At 35.8% G+C, this 19,223-nt stretch overlaps 1 protein-coding gene across 13 annotated transcripts in view; it reads left to right on the top strand.

The window, feature by feature from the left end:
- nlgn1 (neuroligin 1) overlaps window positions 1–18,877 on the top strand; it is a 668,343-nt gene extending 649,466 nt beyond the window's left edge. For 10 of the 13 annotated variants that reach the window (XM_087993586.1, XM_087993589.1, XM_087993588.1 and 7 more), the window contains 3 exons: window positions 4,648–4,860; window positions 7,904–8,693; window positions 13,506–18,877. In XM_087993586.1, the coding sequence (XP_087849712.1) occupies window positions 4,648–4,860; window positions 7,904–8,693; window positions 13,506–14,331 (1,829 nt within the window). In that variant the 3' untranslated portion in view covers window positions 14,332–18,877. The remainder of the gene's footprint in view (window positions 1–4,647; window positions 4,861–7,903; window positions 8,694–13,505) is intronic. The other 3 variants (XM_043702213.2, XM_043702217.2, XM_043702215.2) reach the window with 1 other exon arrangement.
- The last annotated feature ends 346 nt before the right edge of the window (window positions 18,878–19,223 follow it).

Here is a 19,223-nt window from a genome sequence, read left to right as displayed (position 1 = left end):
GCTGCCAGAGGAAGTGGTGGAGGCTGTGACAATTACAACATTTAAAAGGCATCTGGGTGGGTAAATGAGTAGGAAGGGTTTAGATGAATATGGACCAAATACTGGCAAGTGGGAATAGATTTATTTAGGATATCTGGCATGGATGAGTTGGACCGAATGATCTGTTTCTGTGCTGTACATCTCTATGACTCTATGAAGTACTCGACTATCTCCACCTCAGTGCTATTGACATAGACAAGGGCATGTCCTCCACTCTGCTTCCTGAAGTTGATGACTCATTCCTTAATTTGCTGACATTGAGGAATAGATTGTTGTCTTTACACCATGCCACTAAGCTGTCTAACTCTTTCTGTACTATAGTCTTTCTGTAGCATTCTCTGTACTCTTTCCTATGCAGAAATTCACCAAAGATCCTCAGACAGCACCTTGCAAACCCAAGACCACTTCCATCTAGAAGGACAAGGACAGCAGATACAAGGACACCACCTTCAAGTTTCTCTCCAAGCCACTCACCAACCTGACGTGGAAATATATCGCAGTTCCTTCACTGTCACTGGGTCAAAATCCTGGAATTCCCTCCCTAATGGCATTGTGGGTCAAATCACAGCAGGTGTACTGCAGCAGTTAATGAAGACAGCTCACCACCACCTTCTCAAGAGCAATTAGGGATGGGCAATAGAGTCATAGAGTAATACAACATGGAAACAGGCCCTTCAGCCAAACTGATCCATGCTGACCATGGCGCCCACTTAGCGAATTTCAATTGCCTGCATTTGGTCCATATCTCTCTAAACCCTTCCCATCCATGTACCTATCCAAATGTTCTTTAAATGTTGCTATTGTACCTGCCTCAATCACTTTCTCTGGCACCCGATTCCATATACACACCACTCTCTGCATGAAGAAGTTGCCCCTCAGGTCCTTCTTAAATCATTTCCCCCTGGGAAAAAGATGATATGCATTCATCCCATCTTTGCCCTTCGTGATTTTAGACACCTCAATAAGGTCACCCTTCATTCTCCTATGTTCCAAGAAATAAAGTCCTATCCTGGCTAACCTCTCCCTATAACTCAGACCTACTAGTCCTGGCAACGCTCTTTGCTCTCCCTCCATTTTAACTGTGTCTTTCTTATAACACAGTGACTAAAATTGTACACAATACTCCAAGTGTGGCCTCATCAATAACTTAAACAACATGACGTCCCAACTCCTGTATTTAATACCTTGACTGATGAAGGCCAGCATGTAAATACCTTCTTCACTACCCTGTCTACCTGTGATGCTGCTTTCAAAGAATTATGTACTTGTACTCCTAGGTCCCTCTGTTCCATAACACTCTTCAGGATCTTACCATTTACTGTATAAGTCCTACCTTGGGGTTTGACTTTCCAAAGTGCAACACCTTACACTTATCTGTATTGAATTGCATTTGTCAGTCTTTAGCCCAGTTCCCATCCCATCAAGATCCCTGTGTAATTTTTGATGACCTTCTTCACTATCAATGATACCTCCTAATTTTGTATCATCTGCAAACTTATTAATCATGCCTTGTACATTCACATCCAGATCATTTATGTAAATAACAAATAGCAAAGGTACCAGCACCAATGCCTGTGGCACACCACTAGTCATAGGCCTCCAGACCAACCTTCACTCTCTACTTCCTACCGTCGAACCAATTTTGAATCCAATCAGCTAGCTCTGTCTGGATCCCATTAGACCTAACCTTCGTGACTAGCCTTCCGTGCGAGACCTTGTCAAAGGCCTTACTAAAGTTAATTTAGACAACATCCACTGTCCTAGCTTCATCTGTCCTCTTGGTTACCTCTTCGAAAACTCTAAAAGATTTAAAAATCTCACAACACCAGGTTATAGTTCAACAGGTTTATGTGGAAGCACTAGCTTTCAGAGCGCTGATCCTTCATTAGGTGGTTGTGGAGTATAAGATCGGAGAACACAGAATTTATAGCAAAAGTTTACAGTGTGATGTAACTGAAATTACATATTAAAAAAAAACAATCCAGGTCTTTCAACCCCTCAAAAAATGAACAGGAAATGACATCATCACAAACCCCAGGAACCCCATCCAGGAGAAAGATATAAATAGAAAGCAGGAGAAACAGCCTCGCTTCACTTGAAGGTCGCCACTGATGATGTTACCTAGCCAGGTAATGAAACGTCTGGATATCAAACATACAGCTCAGCGAGCAAACCTACACCCTAAACCTGTTGGACTATATCCTGATGATGTGTGATTTTTAACTTTGTACATCCCAGTTCAACACCAGCACGTCCACATCTAAAAGATTTGTCAGACATGACTTCCCAATCCATGTACCAATCCATGCTGACTATTCCTAATCAGACTTTGACAGTCCAAATATTGGTTGATCCTGTCCCTCAGTATCCTCTCCAACAACTTGCCGGCCAGCACTGCCCACATCCCAAAACAAATAATTTTTTAAAACCTCTGTTTAAAATCTGACCCACTATGGAGGTATCGCCAGCAAATTTGTAAATAGAATAAAAGTTGCATTTGGCCACATATAAGAATAATAGTAAGAGATTGAGTATGTAGCCTTGTGGGGCAATGGTGTTGAGGATTATTGTGGAGAAGGTGTTAGTGCCTATCCTTACTGTTTGTGGCCTGTGGGTCAGGAAGTCGAGGAACCAGTTGCAGAGTGTGGAGCAGAGTCCTAAGTCTCTGAGTTTGGTGAGAGTTTGGTTGCAATTATGGTGTTGAATGTGGAGTTAGAGTCAATAAATAGGAGTCTAACTTAGGTGTCCTTAATCATCCAGATGTCCAGGAATGCATGTAGGAGTGCCACAAGGGCCAGTGTTGGTCCTCAGTTTGCAACTTATATTAATGACCAATGAAGAGACAGAGCAATATGTGTAATTTTTCTAATGGTACAAAAGTAGATTGGAAATAAGCTGTGGGGAGGGCACAGCAGGTGCGCAATGTGATATAAAATGTTACATTAGTGGGCAACAAGACCGGAAATGAATTATAATATAGAGAAATGAGAAGTTCTTTGCTTTGGTCTAAAGACTGAAAGGTGTAAAACTTCTAAATGCTGAAGTTCATAGTGACTTGGAGTGTGCTTGTTCAAGAAATGCAAAGATTTATTGGTAAGTGACAAGTTGACCTTTATTGCAAGGCAGTTGGACTGGGAAATAAATAAGTCCTAATGTAGTTGTACAGAGTTTTGGTAATAATACATCCAGAGTGCAGGTTTAGGTCTCCACATTAAAGAAGATATATTTACATTGGAGACACTAGAGCAAAGGTTCACTAAATTAGTCCCTGAGATATGTGTGTTGGTCTTAGATGAGGGACTGAACAAATTGATTCTAGATTCTCTGGAGTTTAGAACAGTGAGAGGCAATCTCATTGAAATTTATAAGATTTTGAAAGGGCTTGATAGGGTGGATTCAAAGAGATTGTTTCCACTGGTCAGGGAATCTAAAACACAGGATGAACATAATTTCAGAGTAACAGCCTTATAATTTAGGGCCGAGTTAAAAAACTACTTCACTCAAAGGTTTTTTTGCATGTTTGGGTCTAACTCTATTTTGTCTGTCAAATTAATGCTGCTAGAGTTCATGGGACTTACTGCAAAAACTCTTCATTTACAGCTTTGTTTATATACACATTCTCTCAGACCTCAGTTAGAGCTTTCAGTTCTTTATGCTTGAACATGTTTTGATACAGTATGGCTAATCATTCGCTGTGTATTCATTTCACATGGCTATTGTAAACCAATCTCAAACTCAAGATATTGGTTTGGAAAATAATATATTGTGTTGGCTTAATAGTTTAAACATTAAAACACCAAATTCAAGAGCTTCATGTATTTAATCATAATTAAGACTAACATTTTCTTTTAGTTTCAAAGTACTGGCGGCAGATTGCTAAGTCTTTATTACCTTTTTGACAGTAACTACAGGTGTTCTCACGTAAATGTGCAAATACCGCACATTTTATGATCTAATCAATAGAATTTCATAAATACCCAGTAGAGATAATTTGGTTCAAATAAAGCAAAATTGGAAGTAGTGGATGATCATTTAACCAATTAAAAATATGCATAATCATTAAGCTGTAGATCCTTACCTATAATTCTCTGCATAATATATCTTGGTAGGAGTGGAGTTTTCTGGGAATTGGTGAATGACCTTAACAGATGACAATGTTTTAATCTCTTCAGGGAGAAAGATTAGCTGTGGTGTGAAAACAAATAATTAGAACTCTTTTTACAGTGACTCACTTCTAAAACTCTGAGGGAGACGTTCATTCATGTTAACACCATTTACGTCAATTAGTAGGACAGACAGTGCTCTGGGCCATTATCAGCTCTTCAGTGATGCCAGTAAGGGATGCTGTGTCTATCATGCAGCTGTTGGCTCACGGTAAAATTTTATATTCTGTATATGAATGAATTTATCCTCTTATCACCTTACTTAGAACCAGTTTTTCTAATTTTTTGGTTTACTGAAAATCAAAACCTTGTGATATTTTGAAATCAGATCTTCTTGTATTGTACAAATAATGAAAGTACAGCAGAAAAATTGCTCAGCATATTTATTTCTTTTAATCTGTCAACTAATTAGTCTAAATTTATTTCTTTATTCTTTCCCGCACAGGATTTTTAAGCACCGGTGACCAAGCTGCTAAAGGAAATTATGGGCTTCTTGATCAAATACAAGCATTACGTTGGATTAGTGAAAATATTGCTTTCTTCAGTGGCGATCCATTACGAATAACTGTTTTTGGATCAGGCGCTGGTGCCTCTTGTGTCAATCTGTTGACTTTATCCCATTATTCTGAAGGTAACCGTTGGAGCAATTCAACCAAAGGTATTAAGCAGGTTGAAAATTTTGACAATTTTGGTGTCTGCATGTCACCGCCATTAGTATCATGTGATGCTCTGTATATATTTCTATATAATTGTTTACTGAAACTCAGAAAAGAGCAATCTCTTTGGCTGTATTAGAGTTTTTTTATCCTGAGTCAACTCTTATGTGCATGCTCACATTTTGAGTGACACACTTTCTCTAACCTGTTGATCTTTATAAATAACAGCAAATCACAAATTCTAGTGGACTTCTGAACAGCACACCAGCACATCAAAGTAGCTGATGTTTTTTGGTTCTTACCCTTTCTTATAAAAGTGGTTGTCTGTCAAAGTAAGCCCACTTCTTGAAATATATGCTGCCAAATTATATTACTAATGACGGGCAGACATATGAAAGGCCTTTTGTCATGCCGCTGCACTTTCTATTTTCACTTTGGCACCAGTGATGTTATTGGATTTGTAGAGTTTCAAATAAAATGAAGGAAAAATTTCTGTGCCTGGTTCAGAAATCTTTTGTTTGAGAATGCATGAGCTGCTTGCTGTCATCTGAAAAACGTTTGAATGTTTTGCATGCATGATCCAAAATTGTCAAAGCATCGAGGTCACAAGCAGACGTTTATGTGCGTGAGTATCTGTTTACCCCACATGCCTATCACTGGTAGAAGTAGATTAGATTTTAGGTAGAAGGCAAACTTTGTTGTCCATTAGGCCATCAAATTTATTTTCTGCATCCTGCACCAGCCATCCATCATTCACCCATTTGCATGACCATTGCCTGCCTATCAATTATGTTCTGTTAGTTCACTGTCATGTTAGTTCACTGTCATTACTGTTGTGCGTATTCTTTATCTTTTCTTGTTGAAAAACAAACTGAAACAGGAGAACGTATCCTGAAAGAACACCGCAAATGAAAAGTTGTGCCTTTCATCAATGCCTATCAAATGAAATCGTACCAATAGTTCCTTCATATTTTCAGATTCATAGAAGGCACGTCTGAAAAGAGACAGAATCCTTATATTGGATATTCTTATTGAGAAAACTTAGAACTAAATATACTGATGAGAAACCTTGAAATACGAATGACACAGATAATTTTGTCTCAAGATCTTTGCTGTCTGTTGCAATGATCTTAAATATGCCTGTGCAGTGATGCTAGATTTGACATGAACACTTTTTAATGTATTGATGTATTATTTGAAGTGGTATTGAGCTCCAACTTGAATCATTTTACAGGGATTTCATTGACACACTGATCAATTTGTGTACTTTGAGTTTTGAATACTTCATCTTCCTTCAATTTTCATCTGTCATGCTGATGCATAGAACCATCTTCACATGGGTGCAATAACTTGGTTAAAGATTTGAAGTTGCCTTGTTATTCTTTTTTTCTAAAGTATAGGTTGCTGGTTAGTATTTCATATCTTTTTCTGAAATGAAACTATTTTTATATTCTTTATTTGAACTGAAATTTAAAATATTTTATTAAATTAGCAAATGTAAATAACTTATTTTGTGATTTAAAGACTAATATAAGAAACAGAAACATTCTGAAATGTTCTCTTATTTCATGTGTTTAAAATTGGTGGTGGCTCCGAGGATTCTCAATTATTCTTCTGCTTTTCTGTATTTTCTAACAAATTCCTTTGTGGAATACAATGTGATCTTATTTAAAGCACCTGGCTTTGTCCTCATATTTTAACTGAATTCGTAACTATGTTCTTACACTTGAAATATATTTTGAACTAGATGGAGAGTCATACAGATGTACAGCACGGAAACAGACCCTTTGGTTCCACTCGTCCATGCCAACTAAATATCCCAACCCAATCTAGTCCCACCTGCCAGCACCTGGCCCATATCCCTCCAAACCCTTCCTATTCATAATTCCAGTAGGTTTTGTGGTCTCATTTTATTAACCCTCTAGAGTTGAGTTACCCACTTGTCCTCCAATACAGTATTTCAACCAAACTGTAAACCTTAAAAGAGAAGCTTGTGTGAAGATATGTTTTTTTCCCCACAATATATTTTAAATATATATTGGCCCAGAGTTTTATGAAGATTTTATTGTAACACACACATATTAACATAAAATATTATTTCTTTTTATTATTTATGTTTCATTGATTTCTCCTAAATATTATTGCCCTAACTTATAATGTTGTTATTTCTAAGCTCTTTGTTGGTGTTTGAGCTACTGAACGAACAGGTATATTGAGTCATATCTGCACTTTTCAGTAACTTATCATTATTCAGAGCTTGCAGATAACCTCTCATCTAATACCAAACAAACAGTTAACATACTCTAGGAACCATCAAGAACATCTCCCCGTAAGTCTTTGCCACAGTGCATTAGGTTATGAGTTTGATACTTTATGTAATAAGTGATGGTCCTTCCCAGACCTTAAAGAAACTAATACTTAAGAATCCTGCATAAAATCAAAAATAGAAACAGAAAATGTTCAAAATACATCTGCACCCAAAAAGAGAAATACAGTTTTTGAGTAATTCTATAAAATTTGTCATAATTGGAAGCTGTGTTATATGGTGAAACAAAATGTTTGATAAATCATGACTAATAATCTTAAAATTCTAACCTTAAAGGTTGAATTATATATATTCTTAATAAAGTTGAAGTTAAAAATTCTTGCTAGTTAGTTCCTGGGGTAAAAAGCATTGTCATTGGAACATTGATGAATTTGGCAGTTCTAATGTCAGCTGTACAGAGTTAATAGAATTTATCAACTCGTCAAAGGTAAATGATAATGAATGATTGAGTATTATAAAACACATAATAAAAAGGGAAATTTCTTCTCTTGATGGGCTTAAGTTCTAGCTACCTGTAGGACTATTTCCACTTAGTTTGGATGGTTAAGAAATCTGAATCCTTCTTTAAGAGTTTTACTGAGAATTATTTATGTGTAATAATCATTTTGAACCACTCTGATGACCAGGTGCCACCACTAGTATTCATTCATTTCTAACAATTAAATGTAATTGAAAGCTTTGATAACTGTCTTAGTACCCTTTATGATATCTGTCCACAGGACTTTTTCAGAGGGCAATAGCACAAAGTGGTACCGCTTTGTCCAGCTGGGCAGTCAGCTATCAGCCAGCAAAGTTCGCAAGGCAGTTAGCCACTAAAGTTGGCTGCAACATGATAGATACCATTGACTTGATAGAATGCTTACGTACTAAGCAGTACAAAGAACTTGTTGAACAAGACATCCAGCCTGCAAGATACCACATTGCTTTTGGACCAGTCATTGATGGAGACGTTATACCTGATGATCCTCAAATTCTAATGGAACAGGGTGAATTTCTTAACTATGACATAATGCTGGGAGTAAATCAAGGTGAGGGATATAAATTTGTCGAAAGCATAGTGGATAATGAGGATGGAGTTTCAGCCAGCGATTTCGACTTTGCTGTATCTAATTTTGTGGATAACTTGTATGGTTATCCTGAAGGAAAGGATGTCCTGAGGGAGACCATCAAATTCATGTACACAGATTGGGCAGATCGACATAATCCAGAAACACGGAGGAAAACATTGCTGGCTTTGTTTACTGACCATCAGTGGGTGGCACCAGCAGTGGCTACAGCTGATCTTCACTCAGGCTTTGGTTCACCTACTTTCTTCTATGCCTTTTATCATCACTGCCAGAGTGACATGATGCCAGCTTGGGCTGATGCTTCTCATGGAGATGAAATCCCTTATGTATTTGGAGTTCCAATGATTGGCGCTACTGAACTGTTCCCTTGTAATTTCTCCAAAAATGATGTCATGCTAAGCGCTGTTGTGATGACATACTGGACTAACTTTGCAAAAACAGGGTAAGTAAATGGTAGGAGCCATTGGAATTGACAAAACAAAAATGCTCATTTTTGATGCTATGTTGGAAGTATTCCATTCTAGCCTATTGCCTGCCTACAATCTCTTGCCTAATTGTCATTTTTTAAGAAAAAGTAAGAGACCAAAGCACTCTAAGATTGATTTCATTTAGATTATATTAAATATTTCTGATCATATTTGCCTATTACTGAAATGGCATATTTCATTACAGGCAAGTTGCTAATAGTTAAAACTGCATTCTGTGCAAGTACTTAGAGTCATTGAGACCTAGAGATGTATAGCACAGAAACAGACCATTTAGTCCAACTTATTCATGCTGACCATATATCCTAATCTAATTGGGATTCATTTGCCAGCACTTGGCCCATATCCCTTTTAAACTCTTCCTATTCATAAACTCATCCAGATGCCTTTTAAATATTGTAGTTGTACTAGCCTCCACCACTTCCTCTGACAGCTCATTTCATACACAATCACCCTGTGTGTGAAAAAGTTGCCCCTTAGGTCCCTTTTAAATTTATCCCCCTCACCATAAACCTATGCCCTCTAGTTCTGGACTCCCCCACCCAGGGAAAAGATGTTGCCTATTTATCCTTTTCATGCCCCTCGTGATTTTATAAAACTCTATAAGGTTACCCCTCAGCCTTCGTTGCTCTAAGGAAAACAGCCCCACCTTATTCAGCCTCTCCCCATAGCTCAAATTCTCCAACCCTGGCAACATGTTTGTAAATCATTTCTGAAACCTTTCAAATTTCACAACACCCTTCCAATAGGAGAGAGTGCAGAATTGCACGCAATATTCCAAAAGTGGCTTAACCAATGTCCTGTAAAGCCACAACATGACATCTCAACTCCTAAAGTCACTGTTCTGACCAATAAAGGAAAGCATACTAAATGCCTTCTTCACTATCCTGTCTACCTGCAACTCCACTTTCAAGGAACTATGAACCTGCATTCCGAGGTCTCTTTGTTGACCAACACTCGCCAGGACCTTACCATTAAGTGTATAAGTCCTGCCCTGACTTGCCTTTCCAAGATGCAACACCTCACATTTATTTAAATTAAATTCCATCTGCCACTCCTCAGTCCATTGGCCCATCTAATCAAGATCCCATTGTACTCTGAGGTAACCTTCCTCACTATCCACTACACCTCCATTTTTGGTGTCATCTGTAAACTTACTAATTATACTTCCTATGTACACATTCAAATCATTTATATAAATGATGAAAAGCAGGGGGCCCAGCACCGATTCTTGCGGCATACTACTGGTCACAGGCCTCCTTTCTGAAAGGCAACCCTCCACCATCTTTTCTTCGACATAGCCCATTATATTTTGAAAATCTCTTCATTAAAATCTTCTTTATTTTCTGTCAAACTGAAATTCCCACCACAGCTGTTGAGTACACTGTCAGCAATCCCAGTAGAAATCTATAAAATATAGGACAAGGAATAGCTCTATTCATTCTGGCTAAGATGTACAGCATATTAAAATTGTGATTGGCAGATTGTAGTGTAAACAGAACAATTTATTGCATTTGCAATATTATATGAATGTGTCAAAAATAGAATTTTGCATTGGGATTTTTTTAAACCAGATAATTAGTCATCATTTGTGAGTATTATTATTCAAAATTACAGAGTCACAGGAAGATATAATGCAGAACGATGTAATTCAGGCTATCGTGTCTTTGTCAGTACCCTTTCCAAACAGCCCTGCTCCGTAGCCCTGCGTTTTTCTTTTCATGTATATATCTAATTATCTTTTGAATATTACAGTTGAATCTGCTTCCAACACAGTTTTGGCTAATGTATTCCAGATCACAACAGCTTTAAAAGTATTATCATGTTGCCGCTGGTTGTTTTGCCAATCACTTTAAATCTGTATCGAATGGTTACCAATCCTCCTGTCACTGCAAATCATTTTTCCTTATGTGCTCATTTCTTCTGTGTAAACTATTCATGATTTTGGACATCTCAATGAAACCTTCTTTTCACATGATTTGCTCCAAACAGCATAATCCCAACAATACCAGTTTTGCACATAACCAAGGTTCCTAATCCTTGATATGTGTTCTGCCCTTCTCTCCAAGGACTTTATATCCTTTCTGTAATATGATGCCAGAATTAATCATTCCAGCTAAGATCTAACCAGTGATTTCTAATGTTGAGACTAATTTCTTTGCATTTGTACTACTTTTATCAATAAAGCCAAGTATCCTATATGCTTTTTTAACAACTTTTCCAAATTGCTTTGTCACCTTCAAAGATTTGTGTACATACCAAAGGTTTGCCAATGATACAAAATTAGTTTAAAATGTTAGTTTTGAGGAGTATACAAATATGTATCAAGGGGATTTAGATAGGATCAGTGGACAAGACATGGAAGGTGAAACATAATTTGGAAAACTGTGAAGTTATCCACTTTTGTAGAAAATATCGAATTGTAGGATATTTCTTAAATAATGTGAGGTTTTGATGTCCATGGAACCCAAGTATCCCTGTTTTTAATTAAATTCCATAGATCTTGTGTGTTTTTACTAGTCTATCTACATTCGCATAGAATCTATAATTATCCTTACAGTTAACTACATTTCCAAGCTTCATAACGTCTGCAAACCTTTGTAGTCATGCCCTATATAGCTAAATACAAGCAATTAATATACAACTGCAAGAGTAGTTGTCCTCACATTATCCTGTTGGGAACACCATTGCATATGTCCTTCCAATCTGAAAAGCAGTCATTCTCCTCTACTCTATGTCTCTTGGGCAATTTTGCACCCAGCTGCAAATGTCCTTTGAATTCTATAGTTTTTAATTATCAAATGCCTTTTGAAAATCCACATACACCACATTATCTCTGTTATTCATTTAAGTTTTTCATTAAATATTCATTTTTACAACTCTATATTGAATTTAATTTGTTAGAACTTATAGCCCATTGTTTTCAAATACCAATTAATTTTCTCCAGATTATTGTCACAAACAACTTCTCTAGCATTACCAATAGTCTGAATAGCTTTGAAGCAGGATATGCATGCCTTCAGATTTTTGAACAGAGATGCAATATTTGCAATCATCCAGTCCATTGACACCAATAGGTTTGTGTGATAACCTCTGTAATTTCCATCCTTACTTCCCTGAGTCACTGAGGACACATTCACATGAACCATAGCTTTTCTACTTTGAGGATTTTTAAAATGCATTTTTATTTTTTAGCCCTATGAAGTATTGTTACTGCTTCCTCTTTTCATGCCACATTGGTGGCATCCCATTCTTTGGTAAAAACAGATGCACTGCTCTTATTTCGTTCCTCATGCCCTCTCCCTCCATAAGAAGATCTCCTGTTTGAACCCTAATCAACCCCACCCTTTCTTTGGCTGCCTATTTCTTGCTTACTTTATTGTAAAAGACTGTTTCTCTTGAATGTTATAATCTAATCTAATCTTATATTTTCATTTTACAATTTTATTCACATTTTTGGAACATTTTACTTTCTATATTCAGTTTGGTTTTCTGTTGTGTTATGAACCTTGTAATATTTATAAATCTCCTTTATTCTGTCTCATTTTAAATGTTAATCACTTAGATACTCTAGCTGTAGATACCCTTCTTTGTCCCTCATGGGAAAGTATTTATTCTGTACTGATAGCACATCCCCCTTTACTGTTTTGATGCTATTCTTGATATCTTTCCAACTGCACCTGCTCTTTTCTTAAACTCACCTCTTCTAGTTATGCATTTTTATGCTAGATTGAACCATGGCATTTTTCATAAATACTCTAAACCCAATGATTTTATGATCAGTGTTCCCAAAATGCTCTTTCACTGAAAGTGCTCAGCTTGCACCACCTCCTTCCCCAGAACAAGAGCCAACACTGCTTCCTACTTTGTTGATTAGAATTTCAGGAATTTTCTAAATATTTCAGGAATTCTTCTTTCTCTTTGCCCTTTACACTGTTATGATTCCTGCCTATATTAGGTAGCTGCAATCATCAATCTTCACTACACAACTTTCTTTTTACATCCTTCAATAATCTATTTACAAACCTTCTCCTCTGTTTTCTTTTCACTGTTTGACCTCTTATAGTCTACACAGTATAATAGCTGACCCATTGTTTCTTAATTCTAACCAAATAGACTTTACCCCTTAATGATGTTATCCCTCTCCAGTGCTATGTGATTCCTTTGGTTGACATAGTTTCCAACCCTCCTTCCCCACCCGTACCCTTATTCCTTCCATGCCTTTTCTGAATGCGTGTGGCCAGGAAGGTTTAAGTTCCCAAGCCTTCCTTCTTTGCCAGGTCTCTGTATTTGTCAGTAAACCATATTTTCATATGGTAACTTAGATTACCAATGATATTTACCACAATATTTATATTTACATGCACGCATTCCAGGCTTATCTTCGGTTGTCTTGCGTTTGCCTCTGTACAATCCCTTCTGAACATAAAAAGTGAGGGATTCTAGCTTTGAATATTTATTGAGCTGATTGGGATGCATGATTGAGTAAAAGCAAGCCAAATAATTTTCAAAAAAGGCAATGTTTGTGTTATACATAGGATTCACCTTGAAGGTAATGAAAGATTATATTGCCCAGTTAAATTCATGTTAATTTTACTATATATGGCACAAGCAATAATTACTTTAAAACATATGCAGCAATATGTATTGCCAAGTCCATATACAAGTGTCCAGTGTGTAAATATAAAATTTGATGGCTGAGGAAAAACGTTTTTTTTAATTTATGTAATTTCTCCATGATCGATAAAGTCCAAATTTATTCCCTACAGAGACCCAAATCAGCCTGTTCCTCAGGATACAAAATTTATCCACACAAAGCCAAACCGTTTTGAAGAGGTTGCCTGGTCAAGATATTCTCAGAAAGATCAACTTTATCTTCACATTGGACTGAAACCACGAGTTAAAGAGCATTATAGAGCTAATAAAGTCAATTTATGGTTGGAGTTGGTTCCTCACTTACATAGTCTAAATGACATTTCTCAATACACTTCTACAACAACAAAAGTTCCTTCGGAAATTACACACAGACCATCAAAGAAATGGTCTGTTACTACCAAGCGTCCTGTGACATCAGTCTTTCCAACTGTCAAACAGGATGACCAAAAGCATTCAGCCGGTCCTTTCTTGGTTGATCAAAGAGACTATTCAACAGAGTTAAGTGTTACTATTGCAGTTGGAGCCTCCTTATTATTTTTGAACATCCTTGCCTTTGCAGCATTGTATTATAAGAAGGATAAGAGGAGGCATGATGTGCACAGAAGATGCAGCCCTCAGCGTAACACTTCCAATGACCTGACTCATGCACAAGAAGAAGAGATTATGTCACTACAGATGAAGCACACAGATCTTGATCATGAATGTGATTCTATCCATCCACATGAGGTTGTTCTGCGGACAGCCTGTCCTCCGGATTACACATTAGCAATGAGGCGATCTCCAGATGATATACCTTTAATGACCCCCAACACCATTACAATGATTCCAAATACCATACCTGGAATGCAGCCTCTCCATACATTCAACACTTTTACTGGAGGACAAAACAACACACTTCCACATCCTCATCCCCATTCACATTCAACAACCAGGGTATAGCCAGACAAAGATTTTAAGAAAATAAGAAATTGAACAGGTATGAGATTGCTAGTGAAGATCATATTTAAATTGGTGTTCATGGTGCATGACCATTACTACATAATAGCAGAAAACAATCTGTTGGAAATTGTAACCAATATCTTTGGGCATATTCCTGAGAGGCAAGTAGGTTTGGAAACATCTGATCAATGTAAAACAAAAACTCTCATAGATGGCAATCTTTCACAATTCTGTTGGAAATCGAGAAGTATTTTTCTCTGAAGATTTGGAACTACATGTTAAGCTTTGGTGCCAAAAGCAATGTTGTACCATTAGGCATGTGTGATGCAAGTGAAGATGGATTTAACAAACAAAATGAAGCCTACACAAATGCACAAGGAGCAGATTCAAAAGATAACACAAATTCTGTTTATTTTATTTTTGGAACAGTGCCATTGTACAAATTTACATATGAATCTACATGAAGTACATACTATTAGGTTTTGAGTAGAGTATTCATGCACAAGGATTTGACTGCTCTCTTTCAGTAAGACAGAAGAAAAAAACAGTTACTGCCATGAACAGCTTTTTGCAAAGTGTTATCGACACAATTTTGGCAAATATGGGAACAGGACATTTTTAGCACGATACGCATGATTATTTATCTGCTTGGTGACTGTGCTGCTCAATAAGCTGTGATAAGAACATACTTTGCATCCCCACTCAAATTCCCGTTAAAAATATTTCCTTCATCAAATGGCACAAACTGAGGAAGAGTTTGATGCAAATCCAATACAATAAGCTCTTAGTAGTTTTAATGAAAAAAGATCAAAGAAAGTAGTTTTGTATAAATGTGTGCTAGAATAATTGTTACAGTGAACACTCACAATCATAAGTTCTAGAAAAGGGAATTTTCAGTGTTGTAATTTTTTTCATCAAATTCCTTTCCTTTTCTAGCTTTCTTTAGTGTCAATTTATGAGACAGGTCGTGCAGTAAGGGAAGTCTGGTTTGCTGTAATTTATCTATAGATATTTTTGAAGTTGTTTACAAGAGTATCTTTGCCCTATAAGTTTGTGCAGAGGCTGATGAGGAAACAGACCATATGCCAATGTAAATGGAAGTTACAATAAATGCTGATTCAGAATTAGTTTTATTAATGGACAATTTGATAGGATTTTATAAGACTGTGTATGCAGTGAGAATGACATTTGTCTTTCTAATAATTCAAAACTACAAATGTGAGATCAGTCATGTTGTACTCATATGAGATATATGGAAAAAAAATGGCAGAAAATTATTATTGCTAATCATTCTTGTTTCTATTAGCCAAGTGAATTGAAAGTTTACAACTTGCTCAATATAATGTTACCATGTAGCATTGATTGGATGTAACACCACTGCCACTTTTTCAGAGGATATTAATGTTGCCAGAAGTACTTTTGCCAAATTATTTTTTATTTTCTGTGGTATGAATAGCTTACAACATTTGTTTGATTTGCTGTGCATGCCTAAAAGCTCTTTGATTTAACTGAAAGCATGTTACCACAAAATTTAGTTTTGTCACTTTTTGAATATTAATTGCTGGCATTTTTGTCTTACAGTCATTTAAGTACTTGTCTGATCATCCACTCCATACTTACAATCAGTGTGTAATAGGTACTATATGATTCACTATAAATCATAAAGATGTCAGAGACAAATTAAAGTTAATAATTTAGTGTCACATATATATTTGCTGTTCACTTAAAGTATTTTCTAGTAACTGCAAGAGTCAGAACTGATTTAGAAGATTTTTTTTCTGATAAAAGTTTTTCCAGAATAGTGGCAATAAAAATGTAATTGGAAGAAACTCTAAACAGGCTTGGGATTTGTGAGGCAATTTGTAAAGGGAAGGGATAACGCTCACTAATTACTTAATGCAATGTTTAAAATTAAGGTTTCTGACTTTTATGGTTTCTCTGAAGTCTTAACACAGTTAATTAACTCTCACATAATAGATTGTGATATGAAAAGCAATTGTTTAAATGTTAACATCCATTGTTTTTAAAAAGGTGACCTTGGACATTAGACATTATTTTTGAAGAAGTTCCCTTTTGATAACCACATGCTTTGGTAATCTGACATTCATTTAAAATAAGAACTTAGAAATTTGTCTTCTGAAATATTATTTAGTTTATATACATATATATTATATATCTTTATATATATATATATATGTGTGTGTGTGTTTCTGTAAATTGGTTACCTGGAACTGCTGTAATTTTATAGCACATGCTTTTATTGTGTTGAACATAAAAAAAGGTAGATTTCAAAAACTATTCGATAGCTGGCACAATAGAAACTTTAATCATTCTGTAGTAAACACCATTTTTTCTTAATATTTTGTTCATGAAAAGCTTGAGCAGAAGCAGAACTGTATGAAAATTTTGTAAATACTAGAAGTCGAGCACTCTGTTCAGCCAGCTTTCAGTGATGTTATCTGTAAAATGTATGTAGAAGGTTGAAAGATGTTTGTAGTTGAAGGCATGCAGTATAGCACAAATTGAAATTCCCTTTACTTTTAGTAGGGATGTGCTATTTTTAAAATCATACAATAATGAAAGTTCTAGGAAGAAGGTTTAGAATCTGAATGAATGCTTGCACCTAATTAAACTTTTTCCTGCAATATTGAGATTTCATCATTTATGTTGATTTGGAATTTCTTTTGCATTAGAATTATAAAGTATTAGCTAATATTCAGATTGAACTTCTGACATATTTCAGCTTTAATGTTGTAAGAAGATGGTTACTGAAATCTGTTGTGTGTATTTCACATGAATATTGTGACACAACTAGGGAAATTAAAATAATAAGACCATCAAAAGTGCCCTGACACTTCTTGTTGCTTGTAAATTGTTTCTTCTGTGCTGATTGTTTCAGGCATTTTGGCTTTTTCATTTTCCAGTAATAAGTTGTATTTGAATATTGCTACTTAATGTAAGTGGCACTAGATAAGTTAACTGAGTGGTTCTTCTTATGGAACATTCACCAAAAAAATTTGATTATTAAAGTGCACAATAATCATTTGTTTAGGATATTTTCACAGCCAGAGTTCATAACATAATGCATATTCTACAAATATTTGGCATTACACATTTAATGATTTTGTCATTTGTATTTATCAAGCATATTCCTGCCATTTGGCACAAGCAGGTGCAACCATTTTGTTTTGTTTTTAAAGGCTTGAAAGCCTCAAGTGACGATATGAATTGTGTTTAAACATCCATGACTTTCAAGTTTTTTTTAATATCAATAAATATTATCATATTTTTAACTTGTCTAGGCTATTCCTCGTTCATTAGTCACTTGTCACATTTTATCATGGGCATTTAATATTACTAAAATGTACACTAAAATCTTATTCACAATGTTTTAATATTAAAATGTCTTAATTTTCTACTTGGGACATGATATATTTGTCTAAAATTCTCCCTGCGCCTCACAAAGATGGTGACTTAGGCAGGAGTATTGTTCAACAAATGCTCGCAGCCTTCTGGTATTTTGCCAAAGTGGGATTTTTTTTCGGGTGTAAATCCAAATAACAAATTTCCGCAGCGTATATGACAATGGTACATTTTCTTGTTCTCATCAGCATGTTCATTTGCCAGAAGTCACTGGATAGCTATCAAGAACAAGAACTCTAGTTTATTTTGCAATGCTCCCACTGTTGCCCAGCTTAGTCTGATGGATCAAAACTATAAGCTTCCTGTTCTGGACAGTTCATCATTGTACAAGTGCAATCCATTACAGGAGCTCAGATATAACAGATGGCTATTATCTTAGAGTTGTTATTTTGAAAGAACTGTATAATTGGTAGTTGGAAACCTCCTCACTTATATCCACAGCTTAAAATTGAATTCTTCCCAGGCTGGCATGATCAAGGTCTCATATTATCTCTCTCTCTCTTTCGACACACGTTAAAGTGGAATTAGTTTGGGCAGCCTCAATTTGTTTGATTTTGGGCACTGACCTGTGGACTAACAGCCAGTATTACTCAGATAGTCTATAGAGGATTGATATTGGAGAAATTGAGAAAAATTATATGAGTATTCTTCTGAGGTGGTGTTGAAATGCACTGTTGGAACAATGTATCAGTAAATCCATTTGATACGTAATCTCAAACTTTGCTGGGTGAGTAAAACAGGCAGTTTCAATTTCCACATAAGTTCTACACCCTGACTGATATCCCTTTGCCTTGAAGATGATTGATGTTCTGCCCATTGTATATATATCTGATCTGGAGTAAATACTAAAACTGGATCTAAACAATAAAAAGGAAATGCAAAAAAATCCCGATCCCAGAATCAACATGTCTCTTTAAGAGCACATTATAAACCTAAAATATTTTTACAAAACAAAATGTTATTGTGTAGCCAGTGGTCCTACATGTTGATGTCTTTGCTGATGCTGCCAAGCCTGATGATCAGTGCAGTTTAAAACTCTGTACCGTATTATACTGTCAGTTTACAGTGTTTATATCTGTATATAGTTTTATTATTATACAAATAAAATTTCTTAAAACAATAATTTCAAGCTTCTGTCTTTGATTAATACAGTTATACCCCATAAACAATTCTTGTTATATATTAATCATAACTTTACATGACAAATTTAATACTTAATTTAAAATGAATATCTACTTGTGTTACAGTAGAGATAAAATGACAAAAGGAGTTTTCTTTTGATTTTAATTCCTCAGTGCAGACGATATGAATTTTCATATTCTATTCAATAACTCTTTATTTATGGACCATTTAACATATAAAAAGATTCCAAGTTGCTTTATAGCGTTGAAAAGAAAACATTGATATGGATAAAGTTAGGAAAGATGGTCAAAGTCTGACCAAATGCTTTAAGAAAGATCTTCAGGGAG

The sequence above is a fragment of the Chiloscyllium plagiosum genome, unplaced genomic scaffold (genome assembly GCF_037043375.1).
Source record: "Chiloscyllium plagiosum isolate Xiang-an unplaced genomic scaffold, Cpla_swu_hap1 HiC_scaffold_13, whole genome shotgun sequence".
NCBI classification, from domain to species: Eukaryota; Metazoa; Chordata; class Chondrichthyes; order Orectolobiformes; family Hemiscylliidae; genus Chiloscyllium; species Chiloscyllium plagiosum.
Note: the sequence above shows the minus strand (reverse complement) of the source record. Positions and strands in the feature narration are given on the sequence as shown.